The 23,095-nt window shown below is 41.0% G+C and overlaps 1 protein-coding gene and 2 long non-coding RNA genes across 6 annotated transcripts in view; all 3 read right to left on the reverse strand.

The window, feature by feature from the left end:
• Positions 1-11,928: 11,928 nt before the first annotated feature.
• Positions 11,929-13,643, reverse strand: LOC119476783. Its single transcript, XR_005204101.1, has 3 exons — positions 13,210-13,643; positions 12,426-12,559; positions 11,929-12,218 (listed from the first exon to the last, which is right to left on the reverse strand). It is a non-coding gene; the product is annotated as an uncharacterized LOC119476783 (long non-coding RNA).
• Positions 13,644-13,928: 285 nt separating this feature from the next.
• LOC119476782 lies at positions 13,929-17,088 on the reverse strand. Its single transcript, XR_005204100.1, has 3 exons — positions 16,968-17,088; positions 16,376-16,519; positions 13,929-13,985 (listed from the first exon to the last, which is right to left on the reverse strand). It is a non-coding gene; the product is annotated as an uncharacterized LOC119476782 (long non-coding RNA).
• A 1,711-nt stretch (positions 17,089-18,799) lies between these two features.
• kif26bb (kinesin family member 26Bb) overlaps positions 18,800-23,095 on the reverse strand; it is a 47,384-nt gene continuing 43,088 nt past the window's right edge. For all 4 annotated transcript variants that reach the window (XM_037750278.1, XM_037750276.1, XM_037750277.1 and 1 more), the window contains exon 15: positions 18,800-21,676. In XM_037750278.1, coding sequence (XP_037606206.1) covers positions 21,526-21,676 — 151 coding nt within the window. In that variant the 3' untranslated portion in view covers positions 18,800-21,525. The remainder of the gene's footprint in view (positions 21,677-23,095) is intronic.

A 23,095-nucleotide genomic window follows, 5' to 3' on the forward strand; every position in this document is an offset into this window, starting at 1 on the left:
ACATGGTAATAAAACAGCAGGCTGGTGAAAAAGGGAAGAAGTATATTTGAGGCTTCTGTTGTAGCTGGTACACCAGAAAGACCTGGCTAGCTGGATTAGCATCATGCTAATGCCTTATTTTCCTTTCTGTACTTGCTCTTTAAAACGACGGGGACGGATGCATGGACAACAACGGGAGTGAGGGATATGAAGCACCTGTCAGAAAAAGTAAGGAAACATGAGAACACCAGGACACACACGGAGAACTCTGTCAAGCTAGCCGTGCTAGGCCGTGCTAGGCCGAGTGAACATCGCGACGCAGCTGGATGACAGCCACAGGATGCGGTCAGGAAACACATTGGAGGTGGTTAAAAACCAGCAAATTTTATCCAAATAATCGATTGTGTGAAGTTTTGTGGTGCTTTTGAGTTGGCCTTGCATGGGCATGACGAGACCGATTCCTCGGTCAACCCTGGCGGGTTCAGGTGACACTGTGATGGAGGAGCACCAGCGTAAGATCCCTGTCTATGAAAATGCGCACTACATCCAATGCTGTGCGCATCAGCTGAACCGCATCAGCTAAACCGCATCATGCAGCAGGCAACATCACACATCCCCAGAGAGGATGGGGGCTTTGTGAGGATGCTTGAGGACGAGGCTTTCTGTTTTTCCTGACATTGTTCCAAAAGATCATGCCACAGGTGGACATGCTTTTCAACCAGCTGCAGAAGAGGAAAATCGACCCTGTCTTCATCAGAGCACTGTTCACAGACAGCATGCTAACCATCAGGGAAATAACTCCCAGATATTTACTATTTGCTGATAAAGCTGTTGTTAGAAAGATGAGTTGCTTACTTCCAACAGTCTGTAAAAGCCTAAATGTGCCTTGTCATCAAAGTGAATGATTATCATAGAGCACATCACAATTATATCTGTTTAGAAGTTTAAAAGGAAAGAGAAGAGACAATCAGATTTGGATAATAATGCAGGTAAAGGAGTTATTAAACACAATCCACCAGGTCAATTTCTAGAAGAGGCTTAGTTGTTATTGAAGATTCAAGATTAATTTAATTGTTATTCACACTATACGCAGGCTAATTGCACAGCAGAATATAATGACAAATTGCATCTGGCTCATGACTGTGATATAAAAAATGCTAAAAAACTGTCCAAAGTTTAAAAAAAGTGAATTATATAAACATACTGTAAACAACAGTGAGTATATTGCACACAATTAATAGAATTGCACATTAAGGAGTCTGATGGCAAATTAGCAACTCAAACTATATTTTTTGGACCAGGGCCTCCATTTCCTCTCTGTGTGAGGACATTGCACCTGACCAGCAGCACCAGCCCATGAAGCGACGAAGGATCGCCTTAATGCTCTGGCCATTATCTCCATGGAGAAGAAACTGATCAGAGACATTCCTGACTTTAAAGGTCACCCATTATGCAAAATGCACTTTTCCATGTCTTTTAAACATCAATATCTGTCCCCAGTGTGTCTACAGGTCACCATAGTATCATAAAAGACCATCCTCTCTCTTTTTCTCCTGCTCCATTTGTCCGGAAATGGGTGTGGAAAAACGCTGCGCAGTTTTTCCTTACACTGGTGACGTCGGTTGCGAATCACAAGCCATATAAGGGTTTCCTGGTGGAACAGTTAGAACCTGCAGCTAGCTGACCCCGCCCACAGAGCGTCACTCTCTCCTCTGCATCCTAACTATGAGCAAAGTAGCTCCTACTGTTAGTCTGCAAGAACCAGCAGAACAGGCTTCATGTACTCCCATCATCTAAATATAACATGTTCTTTCACAAAGGCTTTATGTAATTACACTGTTTAAACAGCTGATATTTATATATTATATATATTTGATGTCATGCATGTAGAAGAGTACAGGTAGTAAATAGTGACTGTAAGCAACACAACACATTTCTGTTTCACAGTCAAACTTTATTTGAGTAGACAGATGACAATATTAATTATACACAGCATTTTTAATCCCACCTGTTAGTTAGTTATGTTGACATGGTACAGGAGAAAGTCTTTCAGCTACGGTAAACTACAGTGAGCTAAGCTCCGGTGAGTGTGACGTTAACCGGCCTGTAGTCATGGTAACACAGAGACAGCTCCTACAGTAAATAATATACCATTACTCTGATTATTTAACTGCGTTTATGAGGTGTCTTTTACCAGAAATAATGAACTGACCACTCTTTCACATCTTCTATTTTCCACCCTGATGGTCACTGTGTTTACACACCGTCTCATAGCGGTAGCATGTAGCTACATGCTAACGGGTTAGCTCTTTATCTCCCATCTGCTCACAGCTAATGTTTTCTCCTCCTCTGGGATGATTCTGTCGGTCATTTCTCACAGATGGACCTGTGAAGACAAACATAAAACAGAGTGTATGTTTATGGTTTACAGAGTTGATGCAGAATGTAAACACTGAGCTAACTAACAGAGATATAAATAGCATTATTTACCTGAGAAAAAACGTCAGGAACACCTGGAGTCTTGACGGCAGATGTTGTTCATTTCTCGCCGATTTCTGATCAGATTCCTCTGATAACGTGCGCTGGGTGAAGTTTCTGGTTTATAAACTTTGAAGTAGTTTATAAACTCTTACTAGCTGCTTCTCTCTCCCTGCAGTCAGAGCTGCTGTGGGCGAGCTGAGCTGCTGCAGGGAGGGGGAGAAAGTGACACTGTGTTGAGGTTTGATTGACAGGAAACGCTGACCAACCAGAGCAGAGTGGGGGAGACAGGCTCTAAATCAGGGTCTCTCAGACAGAGGCTCTGAGCAGGCAGAGTGTGAGAGACACTATGAGAATAATGAAGGGTTTTTTGAACATTACAGCATGTAAACATGTTCTAGTACAACATTACAATACATCTATGAACCTGGAAATGAGCATAATATGAGACCTTTAAGAAGAAGGTCATTGAGAGGTTTGCCACTCAGAAGGAGAGAAGAGCAAAATTCTTCTACAAATAGGCTGTCAAAAACATGCAGGCTTTCTCACCACATTGACTTTTCTTGTACATAGTTGTCCTCAGTTTCATTTGTTTAAATTGGTCGTGGAGGCATCAAAATTGAATTGAGACTGGTAAATTAGTTTATTGTTCTTGTTAACTGTATTTTATGTAGTATTAATATCTGTGGATGGGTTGTGGTTGTGCCTTCTGAGTGAGGTGAGAGAGTTTTGAAGCAGAAGTATTGCTGGAGTTTATATCTCTACACCTCAGAGTACTAGAGTACATGTTTCTGTACATTCAGGTGAATAGCTTCAGGACTTAACAGCAGTATAACAGCAGTATTACTATCTCTACACCTCAGACTACTAGAGTCCATGTTTCTGTACATTCAGGTGAATAGCTTCAGAACTTAACAGCAGAATAACACCAGTATTACTATCTCTACACCTCAGAGCACTAGAGTCCATGTTTCTGTACATTCAGGTGAATAGCTTCAGAACTTAACAGTAGAATAACACCAGTATTACTATCTCTACACCTCAGACCACTAGAGTCCATGTTTCTGTACATCCAGGTGTCTGAATAGCTTCAGGACTTAACACCAGTTTTCCTGATTACTCTTCATGTTTACTTCCCCTGATCTTTACCTCACTATTGGTTTACCAAACAAAGCGAGATCAGTAGGATTATCACATTAAATAAATATTTCTATTACATGTTATATTGTTATATTACATTAGTATTGTATTACATGTTTATTATTGTATTATTGTACATGCAGTGGTGGAAGTACTCAGATCTTGTACTTCAGTAAAAGTAGCAATACTACCATGTAGAAATACTCTGTTACAGTAAGGGTCCTGCATTCTCCACCCATGTCAAGAGCCTTGGGGTCACCCTGGACAGCACCCTCTCCTTTACACCCCACATAAAAAACGTCACCCGGACTGCTTTCTTCCACCTCCGCAACATCTCCAGACTCCGACCATCCCTGTCTCACTCCAGCACTGAAATCCTGGTTCACGCATTTGTCACATCCCGGATTGACTACTGCAACGCTGTCCTCTCTGGCATTCCCATCAAACTACTCAACAGACTTCAAATCATTCAGAACTCCGCCGCCCGGATCATCTCCCGCACCAAATCCTCCGACCACATCACCCCCATCCTCAACCAACTGCACTGGCTCCCTGTTAAATCCCAGATTGACTACAAAAACCTTCTGCTCACCTACAAAGCCCTCCACAACCTTGCCCCCACCTACCTCACTGACCTCCTTCAGGAGTACACCCCCTCCCGTTCCCTCCGCTCATCATCAGCCGGACTTCTGACCACCCCCACCTCACGCCTCAGCACCATGGGAGCTAGGGCGTTCAGCTGCTCTGCTCCCAGGCTCTGGAACTCCTTCCCTCCACACATCCGGCAGTCTGACACTATTACTACATTCAAATCCCTCCTCAAAACCCACCTGTTTAAACTGGCCTACTCTCTATAGTACTCATCAGCACCCATCATATGTGTCTGTACAAATATGTCTCTGTCATGTCCTGTTGTTTTTATTTGTTTCATCTGTCTATGTTTAAATTGATCCTTGTAAGGTGTCCTTGGGTGTCCAGAAAGGCGCCACTAAATTAAATGTATTATTATTATTATTATTCAAAATCCTTCTTAAGTAAAAGTGCAAAAATATTAGCATATGACTATGCTTAAGATACCAAACATAAAAGTACACATTATGCAGAATAATGTATATTTTATGGATTATACTTATTGATGCATTAATGTGTTCATCACTTTAATGTTGCAGCTGGTTAAGGTGGAGCTCATTTTAATGACTTTATATACTGCTGGGTAATTTAATCTATGATAATACATCATCATTTATTCATTGATTATATTTTGTATTAATAATCTGAATCTGTAAAGTACCTAAAGTTATTAAATCAATGTTGTGGAGTAAAAAGTACAACATTTCCCTCTGAGATCTTGAGTGACTTTGTCATTGTGTTATTGTGGATCATCATAATGTCAGCCTTCTACAGACATCATCCAAATGTCACCACAATATTCATACACCTATTCATATCAACACACATCAATAACAGGCTGCTGATCTCAGTCAAGTCTGGAATCAAAGGATCAATATTAAATCAGACTCATTGGACTTCATTACTTCATTTATTACATGGCCTTCTTCTCACTGTATCTGGTAGCTTAGCAGGTTTATGTCATTTATAGGAAAGGTCCACATTTGTTCAAGTGTGTCTTAAAACAACAGCCACATATATACATATATGTACATTAAAAGAATTATTGGTGTCAATAATCATTCCTCCTGTGAAGTGATCCCTTCATAACACAACTACACTGTAAGAAATGACTTCATAAGTTCAACTGAAACTAATATAAAGATACAGCCATGTGAGTCCAACAAATCAAGTGGGTGTTTACTAGGGCTGGGACGATTTAACTATCTCCTGATTTGATATGTATTGTGATTTGTAAGTATTGCGATTCTACAAGTATTGTGATTCGATTTTGTGTTTTTTTTGCGATTAATGTTAACTTTTTTAACAATACACCATGGGAAAAAGTTAAATCGCACACTTCTAAGGACTTTTAGTTTGGAAAATATCTAAATTAATACAGTAAAAATGTTTGATTTTCAGCATGTATGTAGTCAGAGATGTCCTTAGGTCAAATATATCAGTCATTATCAGGAATTATTAATAAAAAAAAATTCCAGCAACCCAAAAATCAAAGAATAAAGACATTTCCTTCACAAATTAGTGGTATTTTCTTTTTAATTTATAGGGGACTTGTAATGTTTTATAATTCTGGTGAATACAATCCAATCAATATTATTTCCATAGATGTATTTTGTATATACAGTTCCCTTTCTTAACACCTTATTTTTAAAACCGGACGTAGTCCTACGTGTCTACTTCCTCTAACTTCTCCAAGGTGGTCTCTAGCTCTCCCGTCAGCTCCGTTCTCTTTATCCATCCATGGTCAGCTCCATCGAGGCCGTCTGAATGCATTTAACATAAATGTCAGTATCTGGGTGCTCTACAGTTCTAGCGTCGGCCCATTTGACCACGGAGATGAGAGCGACGGCCGGCTCGACCGCACGTTATCGCGATACGATAAAGTTTCCTGTCCGTGACAGAGTTAGCATGCAGCTTTAGCTCTGCTCTGTCTAGCTCTGCTTTTCCTGCAATGTGTGAAACCCAAAGTGTTTCCATCCTTTACTGGATGTGTAGTGTTTACCACCACCATTTTCTACTTTGTTGTTTCGGCTCACTGCGGTTTGTTTTGGTTGGAACGGATATGACGTCACGTTACTCGGACTACAACAATAAAAAAAAAGGGGTAACTTCCTTCTACCTCCACATAGACTCAAATGGAGCAAATACAGTATATTGATTCTGGCATTAAAGAATCGATTTCAAAATTGGAAAAAAAAATTGCGATACATAGGTAAATAAATTTTTTTCCCCCACCCCTAGTGTTTACCAAAGTTACAGACTGTTTAGTACTAAATTCCCTCTTTGTGTTACTAATCCTCCTGCAGCTCAATAAGGAAACTGTCAAACACAACATACTTACTGGATACATACTAAGGCTGGGCAATATATCCATATTATATTGATATCGTGCTCTAAGATGATATCGTGCTCTAAGATGAGATATCATCTTAATATCTTGATATGGCATAAGTGTTGTCTTTTCCTAGTTTTAAAGGCTACATTTCATTAAAGTGATGTCATTTTCTGAACTTACCAGATTGTTCTAGCTGTTCTATTATTTGTCATTTACACTTAGTCATGAGATCCACATTACTGATGATTATTTATCAAATATTGTAAATATGTGTAAATATTTTGTGAAAGCACCAATGGTCAATCCTACAATATCCTCGCAATATCGATATCGAAGTATTTGGTCAAAAATATTGTGATATTGGATTTTCTCCAAGTCACCCTGCCCTAATACATCTAACTCAGACTGCTGAAGCCTCCGATTAGTTTAAGATCAACTTTACAGGTCATTTTACACAGAACAAGACTGGATTTAGTTCTCATCTCGTAACACAGGTTAGGTCAGGTTGTACGGGGATTGCTTCACAGACAGATGGAATGATGACAGACACCAATAACTCTTTGAATGTACGTATGAACATGTGAGTATTGTATTCAGGTAGACTCGAAAGAAATATGAACCTGCAAAGATGTTTCTGATGCAGAATATTTATTTGTTTTTTGATGCAATCAAAATGTCTGCAGCTTCAAATAATTAGACAATGCTGACGTGAAAACAGAGCATAGTTAAATCTGCTGTCAAAAAGAACGTTGGAATAACTTAGAACCATAGAAAACTCTAATTTGATGGTGTCGCTCATAATCATCACTTATGTGCCTTTAAGTTGGTGCAATACATGTTTGTGAGATTGCTGTACCTTTAGACATGTTCAATTAGAGCGCTACAGGAATGAGTCCTAAAACCCAGAAATGAGTTAGCATTTTAGCACTTCCTGTTCCCTCTTCTGGAAGTCAATGGGTTTTGAAAATAAGGTCTTTGGTTAAAAGTCCAGTGTGTAGGATCTGGCGGTATCTAGCGGTGAGGTGAGGAGATTACAACCAACTGAAGCCTCTCCTGTGTGCCAAGCGTGTTGGAGAGCTACGGTGGCCAACGTGAAAACGTGAATGTTTCTCTCTAGAGCCATCTATACCAGAACCAGTGTGTAGAGAGTGTGTGTACAAACTACATAAACTACAGTCAGTGAACTGACCTCAGAGTCTCCAGTCTACAGTTTGGACTCTCCAGTCCAGCAAACAGCAATTTCACTCCTGAATCCTTCAGGTCGTAGTTGTTACGCAGGTCCAGCTCTCTCAGATGGGAGGGGTTGGACTTCAGAGCTGAGGTCACAACTTCACAGTGAGTATCTGAGAGTTCACAGCTAGAAAGTCTGTAATGACACAAAAATTACAAAATATGTTATTATGAAAGAAGACAGCTTATATTTGCTTCAAGTATTTGATGACTAAACAGTTTGGTATATACTTCTTTGATTAACATTTTGCTTTTCACATCAGCATTCAGCTAATCTTATCTCACTGTTCGACATGAAACAGTAATTCTCATCACTCTCTCTCATACCTGCAGACTTTTAATATTTGTTTTTCTTTAATCTTGCAGATGGAGAGAGAGAAAATGTAGTTACATTGAGGCTTCCCTAATGTCCAGTCTGTCAGTGTGATCTGATCCCAGGTCTGTCTCCACAAAGTTAGCATGAGGCCTCCTTGATTAGAAAGGCATTTTTAAAACTCAGTGAATAAGTAATAATAATACAGTTGAGAAAGATGACCTCTCTTTTCTAGCTACCTGCTGCTTTCAGGGTCAAGTCCATAAATGGGAAAATTCAGTGACTGCTGCCAAACGGTAGAGAAATTAAACAAATCACGTAATAATATTAGACCTGTACATAATTAAACATTCATATAATTAGATATTTTGATGACTGCATGGCGTTTTGTCATTAACACTCCTTTCTGAGCATTAAACGTATTCAGCTCACAAACACAATTAAGGAACCAATAAGGTTGCATTATTTTTAACATAATGTCATCAGAAAGATGTTATCAGTGTATCAGCATTAAAAACATAACATTGATCTTTGGTGTGTATAAGATCTCTTAAAAAGTCTGAATTCAACCATCCTGCTGTTATATATTCATCAGACTGCTGTTATTGGTGGAAGCTGTGTATTTTCTGCTACTACTCTTCTCTACAGCAACAAGAGAGAGAAACACCTGAGTTTCCTTCTGTGAGTAACAGAACAAAAGGAAAGACTTAAAAACAAGATTATTTAACAGAACTTGAATTCATTAGCAACTAGAACTGCACTCGGAGAGCGCAGACCTCCACCAACACGGGACTTTAAAAACAGATCCCAGCTCCCAGCTGACGGTACCGTGAGGTGGTCGGCTTATTATTGCGTGCGTTTCCGTGTAACGTATTGGCAGATGCCTCTCTCATTCAGCAGCCTTGTTATGGCGGTATAACGTTACACTACGTTGTCTCTCATCCCGTCAGCTACAGCTTTGTTCTTTCTCACCGTCCAGCAGCTTCTGCACACACATCCACACACGTATCGCTCTGCTCTGGGGTCATGTGTCATCAACGCGTCATCAGTTACACTGCACATGTGGCCTTAATGCTCAGGCTGATCGGAATCCTTAAAAATATTTCTGAATCCGGATCATGATCCGGATCGCCACCAAAATCTAAGGGATTGGTCATTGTTTCAGAGTTAAACGATTAATCTACATTGATCTATAAAGTTAATCACATCTGGACTTACAGAACTTTTCTGCAGTTCCTCACAGCTGGAATCAGTCTCAGTCGTCCCTCCTCTGTTGTGTTGTACTTCTTCAGGTCCAACTCATCCAGAACCTCCTCTGAAATCTGCAGCATGTAGGCCAGAGCTGAGCAGTGGATCTCTGAGAGTTCCTTCTTTGATCTGTTCTCTGACTTCAGGAACTCTTGGATCTCCTGATGTACCGAGTGGTCGTTCATCTCCGTCAGACAGTGGAAGATGTTGATGTTTCTGTCAGGTGAGATATTATCTCTGTTCATCACTTTCAGGTTGTTGATGACTCTCTGGATGCTTCCTGAACTGCTCTTTGTCCGACCCAGCAGACCTCCTAAGAGTCTCTGGTTGGACTCCAGAGAGAGGCCATGAAGGAAGCGAACAAACAGGTCCAGGTGGCCACTTTTACTTTCAAGGGATTTCTCCATGGCTCTCTTCAGGAAGACATCAAGAGATGGGCCACGACTAGCAATGCTTCCAAAATACTTAGAGATGTTCTTGAGAAAAGACTTTGGGTTTGACTCTCTGTGCTTGTTGTCTTCTCCCAGGAAGTCCTCCAGTACCTCTGTGTTGCTGTTTGTGTAACAGTGGAACATGTAGACTGCAGCCAGAAACTCCTGAATGCTCAGGTGAACAAAGCAGTAGACTGTTTTCTGGAAGATCACACTCTCTCTTTTGAAGATCTCTTTACAAACTCCTGAGTACACCGAGGCCTCTGTGAGATCAAGACCACACCGCTCCAGGTATTCTTGGTAGAACATGATGTTTCCTTTCTCTAGATGTTCAAACGCCAGCCTCCCCAGCTTCAGAAGAACTTCCCTGTCAGCCTCCGTCAGCTCCTGTGGACTCGTCTCATGTGCCTCACCATACTCCTGCTTCTTCCTCTTTGTCTGAACCAACAGGAAGTGTGAGTACATGTCAGTCAGGGTCTTGGGCAGCTCACCTCTCCGGTCTTTAGTCAACATGTGGTCCAGAACTGTAGCAGTGATCCAGCAGAAGACTGGGATTAGACACATGATGTGGAGGCTCCTGGATGTCTTGATGTGTGAGATGATTCTGCTAGACTGCTCTTCATCACTGACTCTCCTCCTGAAGTACTCCTCCTTCTGGGCGTCAGTGAAGCCTCATACTTCTGTTACCCTGTCAACACATGCAGGAGGGATCTGATTTGCCGCTGCAGGTCTGGAAGTTATCCAGACGAGAGCAGAGGGAAGCAGATTCCCCCGGATGAGGTTTGTCAACAGCACGTTGACTGATGACTTCTGGGTGACATCAGACACAACCTTCTTGTTCTTGAAATCCAGTGAAAGTCTGCTTTCATCCAGGCCGTCAAAGATGAACAGAACTTTACAGACAGCGAGCTTCTCTGCTGTGACCTTCTGTAATGTTGGATGGAAAACATGCAGCAGCATGAGAAGACTGTACTGCTCATCTCTGATCAAGTTCAGCTCCCTGAACGAAAGCAGAATCACCAGACTGACATCTTGGTTTTCCGAGCCCTCTGCCCAGTCCAGAGTGAACTTCTGCACTGAGAAGGTTTTTCCAATGCCAGCGACGCCGTTCGTCAGAACGACTCTGATGTGTCCCCGTTGGTCAGGTAAGGCTTTAAAGATTTCGCGGCACTTGATTGGAGCGTCATGGAGGGTCTTCTTCTTGGAAGCTGTCTCAAGCTGCATCACCTCATGTTGGGTATTAACCTCTTCACTCTGTCCCTCTGTGATGTAGAGTTCAGTGTAGATCCTGTTGAGGAGGGTTCCACTTCCTGTTTCATCAGTTCCTTCAGTCGCACGTTCACATCTCTGTCATGTTATCACTGCCTGTAGTCTAGGGTTTCCTTTTGTTTCCTATGTTTCCCTGTCCTTTTGTCTCTTGTGTGTTTTCCCCTGGTTTGTTTAGTTTGTCAGTGTGTTGAGGGGTGTGGCCTTCCTCCTCCTCCTCCTCCTCTGGGCGGGCTCGGCTGGAGCAGCTGAGAACAATCTACCAATCATCACACCTGCAGTATATATACCCCGGTTTTCCTGCTACTCATCGCCAGATCGTTCAGTCACCTTCCATGGTATTTACCTAAATCAGGCTCCTTAAATTTGTTGCTCTTGTTTTTGCTGTTGCTCTCGTTTTTGGATCATTTGGACTTACCTCGTTTTGCTCTGTGCTCAGGTCTGTTCATCTGCCAGCTGTGGCTACTACCTACCTGCCTGCTCACTCCTGCACGCTGCTCCTGGATCAACCTGGAACCTGTTTTTGTTTAAATAAATATCCTTTTGTTCACTCTTTAAAGACTCTCGTGGTGTGCTGCTTTTGAGTCCACGTTTTTGTGAACTAGAACATAACAATCTCCTCCTCAGACTGATCTTATGTTCATCTATAACCTCCTGCAGACCTCTATTCAGACTGATCTTATGTTCATCTACAACCTGCTGCAGACCACTATCTGCTGAAAGAGAGAGACAAAGTTTAAGACAAAACAAAGAAACGTATTATTTTCATTACCAAAAAAAGACGTATGTTTGTAAGTCAGAGAAGTTAGAGACTGTAGCAGGAAATCTAATGTTGTTCAAAGTCTGTGGCTCCTGTTCAGTTCAGTTCAATTCAATTCAATTTATTTTTATATAGCGTCAAATCATAACAGAAGTTATCTTAAGACGCTTTTCATATAGAGCAGGTTTAGACCGTACTCTATAATTTAGAGACCCAACAAGAGATCCCCCATGAGCATGCATTGATATACAACAATGGCAAGAAAATAACTCCCCTTTCATCAGTGTGACTGTCTGTCTGGGATAGAACAGTGATGTTGTTGCTTTACAGAGATTAATAGTTCTCCATCTGCATCTATGCAGATGGAGAACAAACATCATTCTGATTGGTTGATGCAAAGACAGAGTGCTATCATAAAAACAAAACATAAAACTATAAAATTATTTCTTCTGGGTTCAGATTTTCTCTCAAAGAAGAACAAAGGACAAGTGATGCAGAGCAGATATGTATGGTGGAGAAGATCTTAAACGGTTGTCACAACAATAGTCAGTGTATTAAAACAACAAGTCCTGTTTCCAGACATGAAGACATCAGCAGACCGATCTACAGTCTTACTTTGTACAGTGCTGGTCTGACTGGCTGTCTGAGGTCCAGGTCTTGTTCTTGTCTGACTGGCTGTCTGAGGTCCAGGTCGTGTTTTGTATCTGGACAACAGTTCCTCCCCAGAAGCATGACTTGTCTTCTTCTCTCTGTGGAGACATTACTTTAGAACTAAAATCATTTGTTGATTGTTGGTGAAGAATATCAAGACTTGGCCGACACTGAAGCTCAGATGGACACAGAGAAGAGTTAAAGTGTTGGTACTTTTCTGTTTGAATTCAGCATTCAGTCTGTAATGAAAATGTTCCTTTATTTTAACTCTCTTGCTTTAATAAAAAAGAATTAGCTGCTTTTCCTATCTGACTGTCTTATTGGACATTTAGTGATCTGGCTGAAATTTGTTTATTAAAGAGGAACAACGGCCATTTTTAAAACATTGATATTATTCTATTCTAACAAAGAACACCAGTGTCACATGCTGTGTGTCTTAGACTGCTGGTCTACCTCAATATTTAGACCACTTCTGACTCAAACTAAACTGCCCAAAGTGACTGTGAATCAGTAAAGGACATAATCAGCTCTCTTTGGCCCTTTTAAAGCTTGATATTATTCTGGAGGCTATATAACATGATGGGGGGAAAAAAACTGAAACTTGCTCATGGACACGCTTATTGCGAGGGCACGCCGGGAAACCACAAGGTGGCAGCGACACATTTCTCTCCTCTACAGTCCACAGGAAGAAAACTGACTCAGAGAGTTTGGCAATAAAGTAATAATAAAATGTTGGATTAACATTCACCCTGCCTGAGTCTTCAGTTTTTGCTCTGTCAACTCAAAATGGAGTCGGAGCCGACTGACTGAACACTTTCAGGGCTCCCTCCCTGTTCTCATGAGCTTGGATCACCTGGTCAGTGTGGCTCCTCCCCTCTCTATTTACAGGAAACCTTTGACCTTAGAGTTTATCTATGAGGGCCTGTGTGTGTGTGTGTGTGTGTGTGTGTGTGTTTGTGTGTGTGTTGCTCACTCAAATCAGCTTTTTAACACGGCGTGTTTATGAGAATCTCTTTTGGCTTGAACAGGTTGAATTAAAATGAGTTTTGGTCAAATGTTATCTCATTTTATGTTTAAATCAATTTGGTTAAAAACTAATGTGCTTTTTCTGTAATATTTCTGTTTGGGTTTTTTCCGACTTATATGACTAAGATTCTTCTCAACATCTGAAAGAAAAACATTCTGTCTCTTGCACAATAAAAAAATAATTTAAGCCATTTTCCTGAGTTGCAACTCTTTTTCATAATCCAAACATAGATGGTAGCCAGAGATGGAACATCTTCTCGCTCAATCAGTACAACATGACCTGCATGTAGAGGAATATAAATCTTTTAGCAGAACATTTTGTCTTCATCCTCAATGCATCATCATCCACCAGTTAAGCTTACAGTAGAAACAGTCTCTTACTTTGTGTCTGAGGGTCCAGGTTCATTACTGAAGTGTAGAGGAGGATCTTTAGACCGGTCACTCTTCATAGACAGACAGCTGGGTACTGGAGACTCTGCTCTCTGTCTGTACTGAACTCTGCAAACACCAAGATGATTGAACTCATATCACATGAATCCCTGATAAATGATCTGATGCTAAAGCCATCTAATTATCTCTAAATACACAAACTACTGCTACTGTCAATAATTAAAAGGTTTCAAAGTTTGTAGCCGTCCTATTTGATCACATTACAGCTTTTCTAGGTGACTGACAGCTGTCACAGATACTAAGAGGAAGATGGTACAGATCATTTAACTTTGTCTGTGTCACAAAAAGTTTGTTAAATTTTAGTTAGCAAATATACTTCAGTAAAAACTTTAACATACAAACAAAATCAACAGAAAACATTGGTGGAGATAGCTGAAAAATGAGTCATGTAAATGAGTTAGTAGCAGCTCTTACTTTGACTCTGAGGGTCCAGGTTCATTACTGAAGTTCAGAGGAATACCTTTGGACCGGTCACTCTTCATAGACAGACAGCTGGGTACTGGAGACTCTGCTCTCTGTCTGCACAGAACTCTGCAAACATCAAGATGATTGTATTCATATTGCTTGAATCGCTGATAAATTCTCTTTTTTAGGTCATTAAGGTCGCTCTAAACACACAAACTACTGCTACTGTCGACAGTAAGGAGGGTTAAAAGTTTGTAGCCGTTTTCTTAGATTAGATTCCATCTTCTCTAGGTGACTGACAGCTGTCACAGATACTAAGAGCAAGAGTTTATTTGACGAAGTCTGTTCAATTTTAGTTGGCAAATACATTAGTGTAGAAATCTGAATATAGCAACTCTCTTTCTTTGTGTCTGAGGGTGCAGGTTCATTACTGAAGTGTAGAGGAATATCTTTAGATATTGCTAAACCAAGCCACCAGGAAGAGTGCCGGGATTTGAAGCAAAGTTTTCATAGTGGCTAAAAGGAGTGTTTCAGACAGAGGGTGAATACAGGTATATTCAGGCAGACGGTATGAGATATAATGTAGCATTGTCAGGGTAAACATAGGATGGATCCCCTGAACATTTAACCAGCACAACATATTTGCAAGGTCCTGTTTGTCACTGAGGGGATAGATGGACCGTACCACAGGAACATATTAGAGTCTTCATGTTTTTCGTAGGTGTCGCGCTGAGAAGCCAAAAGTGTGTGTGTGTGTGTGTGTGTGTGTGTGTGGAGGAGGAGCTGAGCCTCGCCCTCGATGAAACACCAACACAGAGAGCAGAGGACAGAAGCAGCGAGCCCATAAAGGACACCAAAACATAGCAGCATAGTCTTTTCTGTACAGTTGGCTCAGACGCTGTGAAGGAACACTTATGATGGCAGGGAAAACCCTGATTTTTATTAATTGTACCCACATTTTTGGCAAATTCAACGCTATTCCACATTTTACAGTTGATTCCATTTTTATTATCAAATTCAAATCACAGGGACTACAGAACCCCTTATTTACATGTTAGCAGAATCCTCTTTGTTTACGTTTCTTTATGTGCTAAAAGTGTGATTAAGGGTTCTTTCACACCTGTAGTTGGGTTCATCTGGTCTGGACCAAGTGAAAAAAATAATACATTGTTGTAGTTTAGTTCTGGTTTGGTTCCTGTTCACACTGACTTTTTACAAACCAACCAGAGGAGTAAACAGGAAGTTATAGAGACTGACAGGGAACTCTCTGATTGACATCCTGCATCATCAGGACCCACGTGGGGTTTATGCAGCACTTTAATGCTTTAGTTGTGTATATTTGTGTTCTTTGATTAATAAATACTAATAATAAACATGATTAGTATTATTAGACTGCAAATTGGCCACATATTATGATGAATAACAGTAGAGACAGGACTGTACTAAAACACCTTTGCACTCTTTCAGATAATTGGTGCGAATGCATAGTGCTAACGTCGGGGAGTGCACGGACATGTGCATGAGGCGTATTACTGTGGAATCACTGTCACACACTTTTTAATGGAGTTCATGAACTGACAAAGTACACAGAGTCGGATACAGGCACAGCAGTTTTAACAGCTGACGTGCTTCTATACATGACTTTAAATACAGATCAATAAGATCACTTCCTGAACAGATTTCACCATCAGCAGATGGATTTATTAGTAGTTTAGCTTTATAAATCATGCTAAAATCACATATCTGCTGGTGGTTGGTTTGCTTGCTTTCACACCAGAAACGAAATGCATCAGAGTTCACTTGGAAGCGGACCGAGACCCAACTTTTAATGTGGACCAGAGTTTGGTTGTTTGGTCTTCACCAGAGTTTGAATGAACTTTCACACCGGCCCAAACAAACTGTACTAACCGGGCAAACAGACCTGAGTTTGTTTTAACCAAACAGAGCCAGATTATTTTAGCAGAACGTTTTTGCCTTCATCCTCAATGCATCATTTCCACCAGGTCAGTTTACAGTATAAAAAAGTCTCTTACTTTGACTCTGAGGGTCCAGGTTCATTACTGAAGTTCAGAGGACAACCTTTGGACACGTCACTCTTCAGACAGCCAGAGACTAGAGACTCTGCTCCGTCCTCTTCTTCCTCCACACAATCACTCATCTTCTGATCTGACGTCAGTCTAACAGGTAAAACAGGATCACTGACTGTGAGTTCAGATCATTTAAAGGAAACAAGTTTGTTCAAGAGTCACAGGCAAGACTGAGAGATCAGGAGGTAACACACAGTATACAGTATAATAAAACCACCCAGAACTCCACCTAATCAGTTCTCAATTCAATTCAATTCAATTCAATTCATATCACTTTATTTGTCCCCGAGGGACAATTGTAGAGGCTCGTAGAGTAGTACAATTAACAACACAATACAGGAAATATTCTCTTTAAATCTCTGCTTGTTTTCCTGGGTTACGGTTTAATGAGTATTATTCAGCCAGTCATGACTTTGTGTTCACAGATGAATCAAACGGTTGAGTTCATTCTAACATTTCTCTCCTCTACAGTCCACAGGGACAAAACTGACTCAGAGAGTTTAACAGTGAAGTAATAAAATGTTGGATTAACACTCACTCTGCTTCAGTCTTCAGTCTTCATTCTTCTGCTCTGTTCACTCTAAATGGAGTCACTGAACACTTTAAGAGTCAGACTTCCCTTCCTGTTCATGTACCTGGATCACCTGCTAAGTGTTGCTCCTCCCCTCTCCATTTACAGGAATTTGTGTGTGTGTGTGTGTGTCCGTGTGTCCATGTGTATGTTTGTGTTATGTGTGTGTGTGTGTGTGTGTGTGTGAGTGTGTGTTTGTGTGCGTGTGCGTGTGCGTGCGTGTGCGTGTGTGTGCGTGTGTACTAGTTTTCATGACAGATGAGGACAATTTTATGATAACACACCTTCAATATCAGGACGCTCAGAAAAATTAGGATATTTTTGGCATCCTCATTCTTCCGAGGCTCACCACAGTGTTCTAGAGCATCTGTAGAATTAAAATCAGGTATTTGTAGAAGCATGGCTCGGAAATACTTTGAATCCCAGGTCTCTAGGACCTTGAGAAAGGCACGTCCCCATTTGTCCCGTTTTTTTCAAAAGTCCTGATATTGTCTACAAACACGTATGTGTGTGTGTGTGTGTGTGTGTGTGTGTGTGTGTGTGTCTGTTGCCGGCTTTTTCCTTTTCTCCTGTAATGAGTCTGGCTTTCTAATTGGGCAGCTGAAGGGCTCAACTCTGCTTGTTCTCGTTACTTTCTCACTCGCTGAGGACGGCATGAAAAGTCATCCTGTTGTTGTTATATTGCATCTCCTCCAATCACACGCACACGTTTGCCCAATGAGATTTGCATAAAAGTAGCCGGCCAATCAGGACGTGCCCACCGAATACGTGTGTCTCCACAGTATATAAGGCAGCAAAGATTATAGAAGAAAGCTGCAGCCGCTAGATGGCGTTGCGGTAGCGTTGCCTCAATTTTGGACTGAAAACACCAATGAGTCCATGTCCATGGATGTATAAAAAGATGTCTGTAAATCACAGATCTTTATTATTTTCCTCGGCATATAAACGTGCATCAGACCCACGGGACTGCACCACCCTGCACGCTCATATGACATATCTGGTTCTGCCAGCGTTCTGCCAGCTTCCTGCTAGCTGTGTGCTGCTGTAATAATGGATATATCACTTTTATTATCTTCTAATACACCCATGGGCTGTGTGCTGTAAGCCTGTACCGTGATGGATGTATTAACGTCTCTGTTCCCAAACAACCGGCTATCGGCCAGTAGCTAGTAGGGAAAAAAAGTTTAAGAAATAAATAAGTAAGTAAATAGTTATAGTAGTATGCGTATTTATCATATTTTTATTGTTCAACAGGCCATTTCAGTAGAAACATAAAATTTATGACACTAGAATAGAAATAATATTGTTTTACTTTTGTAGAGCACTTTGTAGGCGAACGTTTTACTGGTGTCCGGTAATCGCTTTCAGTCCAAAATGGCGGAGGCGTAGCTCTGCTGCTGGGCACTGACTTTGCAATGGAACGAACAAATGACTTCTTAGGAATATACGTTCTTTGGAGGCAGGGCCTCCTTGGTAGAGGGCTCCGCCTATGCTTGTAGAACTAGGGTTACAATATCATAACCTTCATTCTAACACACACAGGCTCCGCCCTCTACTGGACTATATGGGTACTGTGGGTGGAGCCTGATGGATGTCCTGATTGGCCAGCTATGTTTATGCAAATCTCAGAGGGTGAACCTGTGCGTCTGATTGGAGGAGAGCATTACCCATGAAGTCTAGTAGAGGGCGGAGCGTGTGTGAGTTAGAACAGAAGGATTTTCGCTATTTCTCTCTCTCTTTGCACACAAACACATGAAACAAAAAACAAGTGTGATGGAAGCAGTAAGCGTAAGCAGGAACGATTTTAATTCTTGCAAATCAAAGGATACAGTCTGTCTACAAACACAGAAAATAACTGAGAGCTGTGGTCATTTATTAACAGTGAAGTACAACATGCTGATTAATAATTTTCACAAAACAGACGTCCAGTGTGTGTGTGTGTGTGTGTGTGTGTGTGTGTGTGTGTGTGTGTGTCTTCCATGTATGTTTAAATGCATTGATCTAGAAAACCCAGCACTGTCCATTGATTACTATGCATCAGCCCATCCTCTTCCTATTGGCTCAATGACCTCACAGGGCTCTTCAGACACGATGACGTTATTCCTCTAATGTAATTACCCCTCCATTACACTGAGAGTAGAATCCACATTTTCTTATTCTGCCTCCAATCATTTACTAATGTGTTCTAGGTTATTGATCACCAGATACTCAACCCCTGAAACATTCACAGTGGTGTTTCTGTTGGCAGGAACTTCAAGGAACTTAAACCTCAGCTCAGTCCGTTTCCACTGTCCACAGGGAAACTGCTTAGCTTCAGTTCCTGCTAAATAATCGCCTCAGCCCAGCATCCTTTTAATTATTAGACACTTTTGTACATTGGTTTCAGATTATTTGAATTAAACACATTTGTTTTCATAGTTGTATTCAGCACCAAAAAATCTATATACAAAATGGCATATTCCCTTTTGAACACTCTTTTGAAAATAACTGTGATTGCCAAACCTCCTCTTAAAGGGCCAGTGTGTAGCATTTAGGGGGGTCTGTTGGCAGGAATGGAATATAATATGTTTTCTTTAGTGTATATTCACCGGAAAATATGAATTGTTGTGTTTTCGTTAGCTTAGAATGAGCCGTTTATATCTAGGGAGCGGGTCCTCTTCATGAAGCCGGCTGCCATGTTTCTACAGTAGCCCATGGATGTGTAAAGAGAACTGGATAACTTTGGATTCGGCTAATACTGCATTTTACAACTTTTAGGACCTAATGGTGTTCCTACTGGGAAATTGATTTACCTCAAAAAAAGTTAACCGCTGATTTAGGGACATCTCTTTCCCAATGTAAGTCTATCGGAAAAAGTTTTTTCCGGCCCAATGGCATCACGTGACGGATACGGAAGTTGTAGTGCCGCCGTTTGGCCACTTCGAAGATTTGCTTCAAAGCCCGGCCCGTTCCTGGGGCCCTGCTACACGCTTATCACATGGAAGAAGTTTCAGTTAGTTGCAATCTGAAACCTCACCGCTAGGTGCCGCCAAATCCTACACACTGCACCTTTAAGCAAAGACGAAGAAAGAGCAACTTTAAGGCAGACTAATCAGTCCATTAGTCCAAAAGTGCTTTAACTTTTTTTCTTTTTAAATATAATAAAACTAAAGAAATACAAATCACGGCAAAGTGTATTTGCTGAAATGTTTTCTAAATAATGCAAACACATTTGTCTGTGTGCGAAAGATGCATTTGACGCTTAGGTATGCATCAAATCTTCCAGGAATTGTTTCAAACGTATGAAATTAGACTATTAACAAATTGCAAAACAAAAGACAAAAATGTTCATTGAGTAACCCTGCACAAATGTTAAGTATCTATAGTAGTTATATCCAATATCAAGTGTACCGTCTACATTAAAGCCCTTCCAGAGAACCAATAATGAAGGGTCTCTGCACCTTCATCACCTTAAAGAGACAGTGTGTTGGATTTGGCGACAGATTGCAACCAACTGAGTACCCCTCCGCTCACTCCTCCCATTTCAAGTCTGCGGTAATGTGAGCCACCGAGTGCAAAACCGTGGTAACGCCGTTCACCTCGCTCAGAGGCCATCCATACCATAATAACACTACTTTAGGAGCAACGGAAGTCAGATGGTGGCTGGCGGCACCACGGTTTAGCACTCTGTGGCTCACATTACCTCAGTTTCAAAAGCGTTTCAGAGAACTATGGTGGCCTTCAGGTAATGTAAAAGCGTGAAAGTTTCTCTCTAGAGGCAGCGTTTGGTTTGTCCATTCTGGGCTACTGTAGAAACATTGCGGAGCAACATGGCCGGCTCCGTGAAGAGGACCCACTCCCTATGAAGATGTGAAGGGCTCATTATAAGCTAACGAAAACACTTAGTTTCAGGTGATTATACACTAATGAAAGCATATGAATGTTATATTCCATTTCTGCTAATAGAAATGTTACACACTGTTCCTTTAAAGCAGAAGTTTTATGATCTCAATATGCAGCAGATTCTTTGCCAGGAGAGGAAAGGTTACAATATTTGCCCTTTAGCTACACTGAAATGTCTTGTTAGCATTAAATGCTGCACTGAGCTGAACTGGTTTCTTTGAATATACTGTATAATGTTAACAGGAAAAAAGCATAAATAAAAAGCATAAATAAAATGTTTTCAAGGTTATTTCAAGGACAGTAGTGTGATTAATGATGTAAGTGTCTAAAGAACTACAGCCAGACATGGAGCTCTGACCACTGACCTCCCTGTGAAGGCAGGGAAGATGTTATTGTACACGACTCCGTAGCAACTGGTTAGTTCAAAGGGACCGGAGGTAATGTGGTAGTTGAGAACATAAAGTGTGTATTGAGTTGGCAGATGCACACACACAGATCACAGTGGTAGGTAGCCAGGTGTACTAGATAGACCATAAGAGTCTGAGGTGCTCCCCCCCGTTACCCTCTCTTAACCAGTCCTCACTATAATTCAACTCAGATCCCCTTCAAGGCTCTCTGCTCTGGCGTTTTCCGCCGTCGCCTCTTATGCCGTCTCCTGGTGCCGGCATCGAAGCAGGTGACCATCATGACGTTGGCCTTGCAGAGGCTGAGCCTGTTCTCCAGCTGGGCCGTCACCACTTCGAGGGCCTCCAGGTGCTCCAGGGAGTCCACCTCGAAGGTCTGCCATAGGTTGACTGGAGAAGGACAGTGAGGTTATTACAGTTATTACAGTATGTATTCAGGTATTGTATGCAGACAATATTTACATTAAGGTTAAAGTGGACTACGTGTAACAGATCATATACTTTGTGTGCAATTAAAAAAAAAAAGTGCTATGGTAGGAATTCAAATGAGTGGTAGAGATAATAGTAATGATGGTAATGATGATTCTGGATACTGTCCCAGTAATGGCAGGATGCTGTCCCCTGTTGAAATGCCGTCATACTACAAGCTCATTATTTGCTCATTCACTTAAAGGCAGGGTTGACGATGTGGGGTTTAGACGGAGCTCTTGAGGCGATACTACTTTCAAATTATGCTAGCTTTCCAACATCGTCCACCCTATCTTTAAGTTACAGCTTAAATTATTGGTCAATTAATCGATTAGTTGATAGACAAAAAACTATTTTGACTCTCCATTAATAATTTCAGTCATTTTTCAAACAAAAATTACAATTTATATTATCTGGTTCCAGCTTCTCCATTGAGTGCTGTTTTTCTCACAGGGTTCGACATTAATACTTGCCCGCTTGCCCGATAGCCGGGGGCAAGTAAACTCTCTGTTCAGGCAAGTGGAAATACTCATGCATTTGGCCAATAGGGCAAATGAAGAATAAAAGTGATCTTGTTATCGACCGATGTTCAGTAAAAATATGCGATTCAGGAGATCAGCAGTAATGCTTCTTTGTTACAATGACTGATAATGCTACATTGTGAACAACAAATCTGTGTTGAAAATGGCAGAAGGAGAGCTAGTAACATTAGCTGTTAGCTGTTAGCTGTTAGCTGTTTGCTGTTAGCTGTTAGCTGCTGGTGGGCAGCACAGTCCTGCTTGGACAAATAACGGAGCTAACAGCTAACGTCAATGGAGGTTCCATTGAGTTACATCATGCGATGATGCGTTCATGCTCTATTCAGTAAAAATGTGTATTGGGTGAAGGTAAATTGACCGGACGTTCCAATGTAATCTTGTTAAATGTAGTTTTCGGTGAGAAACTTGAATAAATCCAGTTGTTTGAAGATGTTTTCACACCAATATAAAATAGATATTAACTTCCTAACAAGCTCTAAGCAGCTTATAATACATCATTAAAACTACTAATGCCAATCGTCTGTAGAAAGCAACCAGAGATGGTGATTGTTGGAACAGTGAAAGACTAACCAAGGACCAAGGCAGAATGACAAAGCTAAATGTCAAGCCTTACTATATACAGTACATATATGCTGGCTAATTACTAAGTCTTTGGGTGTTGGACTATTGGTTGGACAAAATAAGAAGATGCTATCCATAGGCCATACCATAATGAATGAATGAATTGATCAAATAAATCATTTGTAATATTCATTAGTTGCAGTCCTAATTGACAGGTAGAGATGTCTTACATTATTCTTCT

This window comes from Sebastes umbrosus, chromosome 18, assembly GCF_015220745.1.
Source record: "Sebastes umbrosus isolate fSebUmb1 chromosome 18, fSebUmb1.pri, whole genome shotgun sequence".
Taxonomy (NCBI): Eukaryota; Metazoa; Chordata; class Actinopteri; order Perciformes; family Sebastidae; genus Sebastes; species Sebastes umbrosus.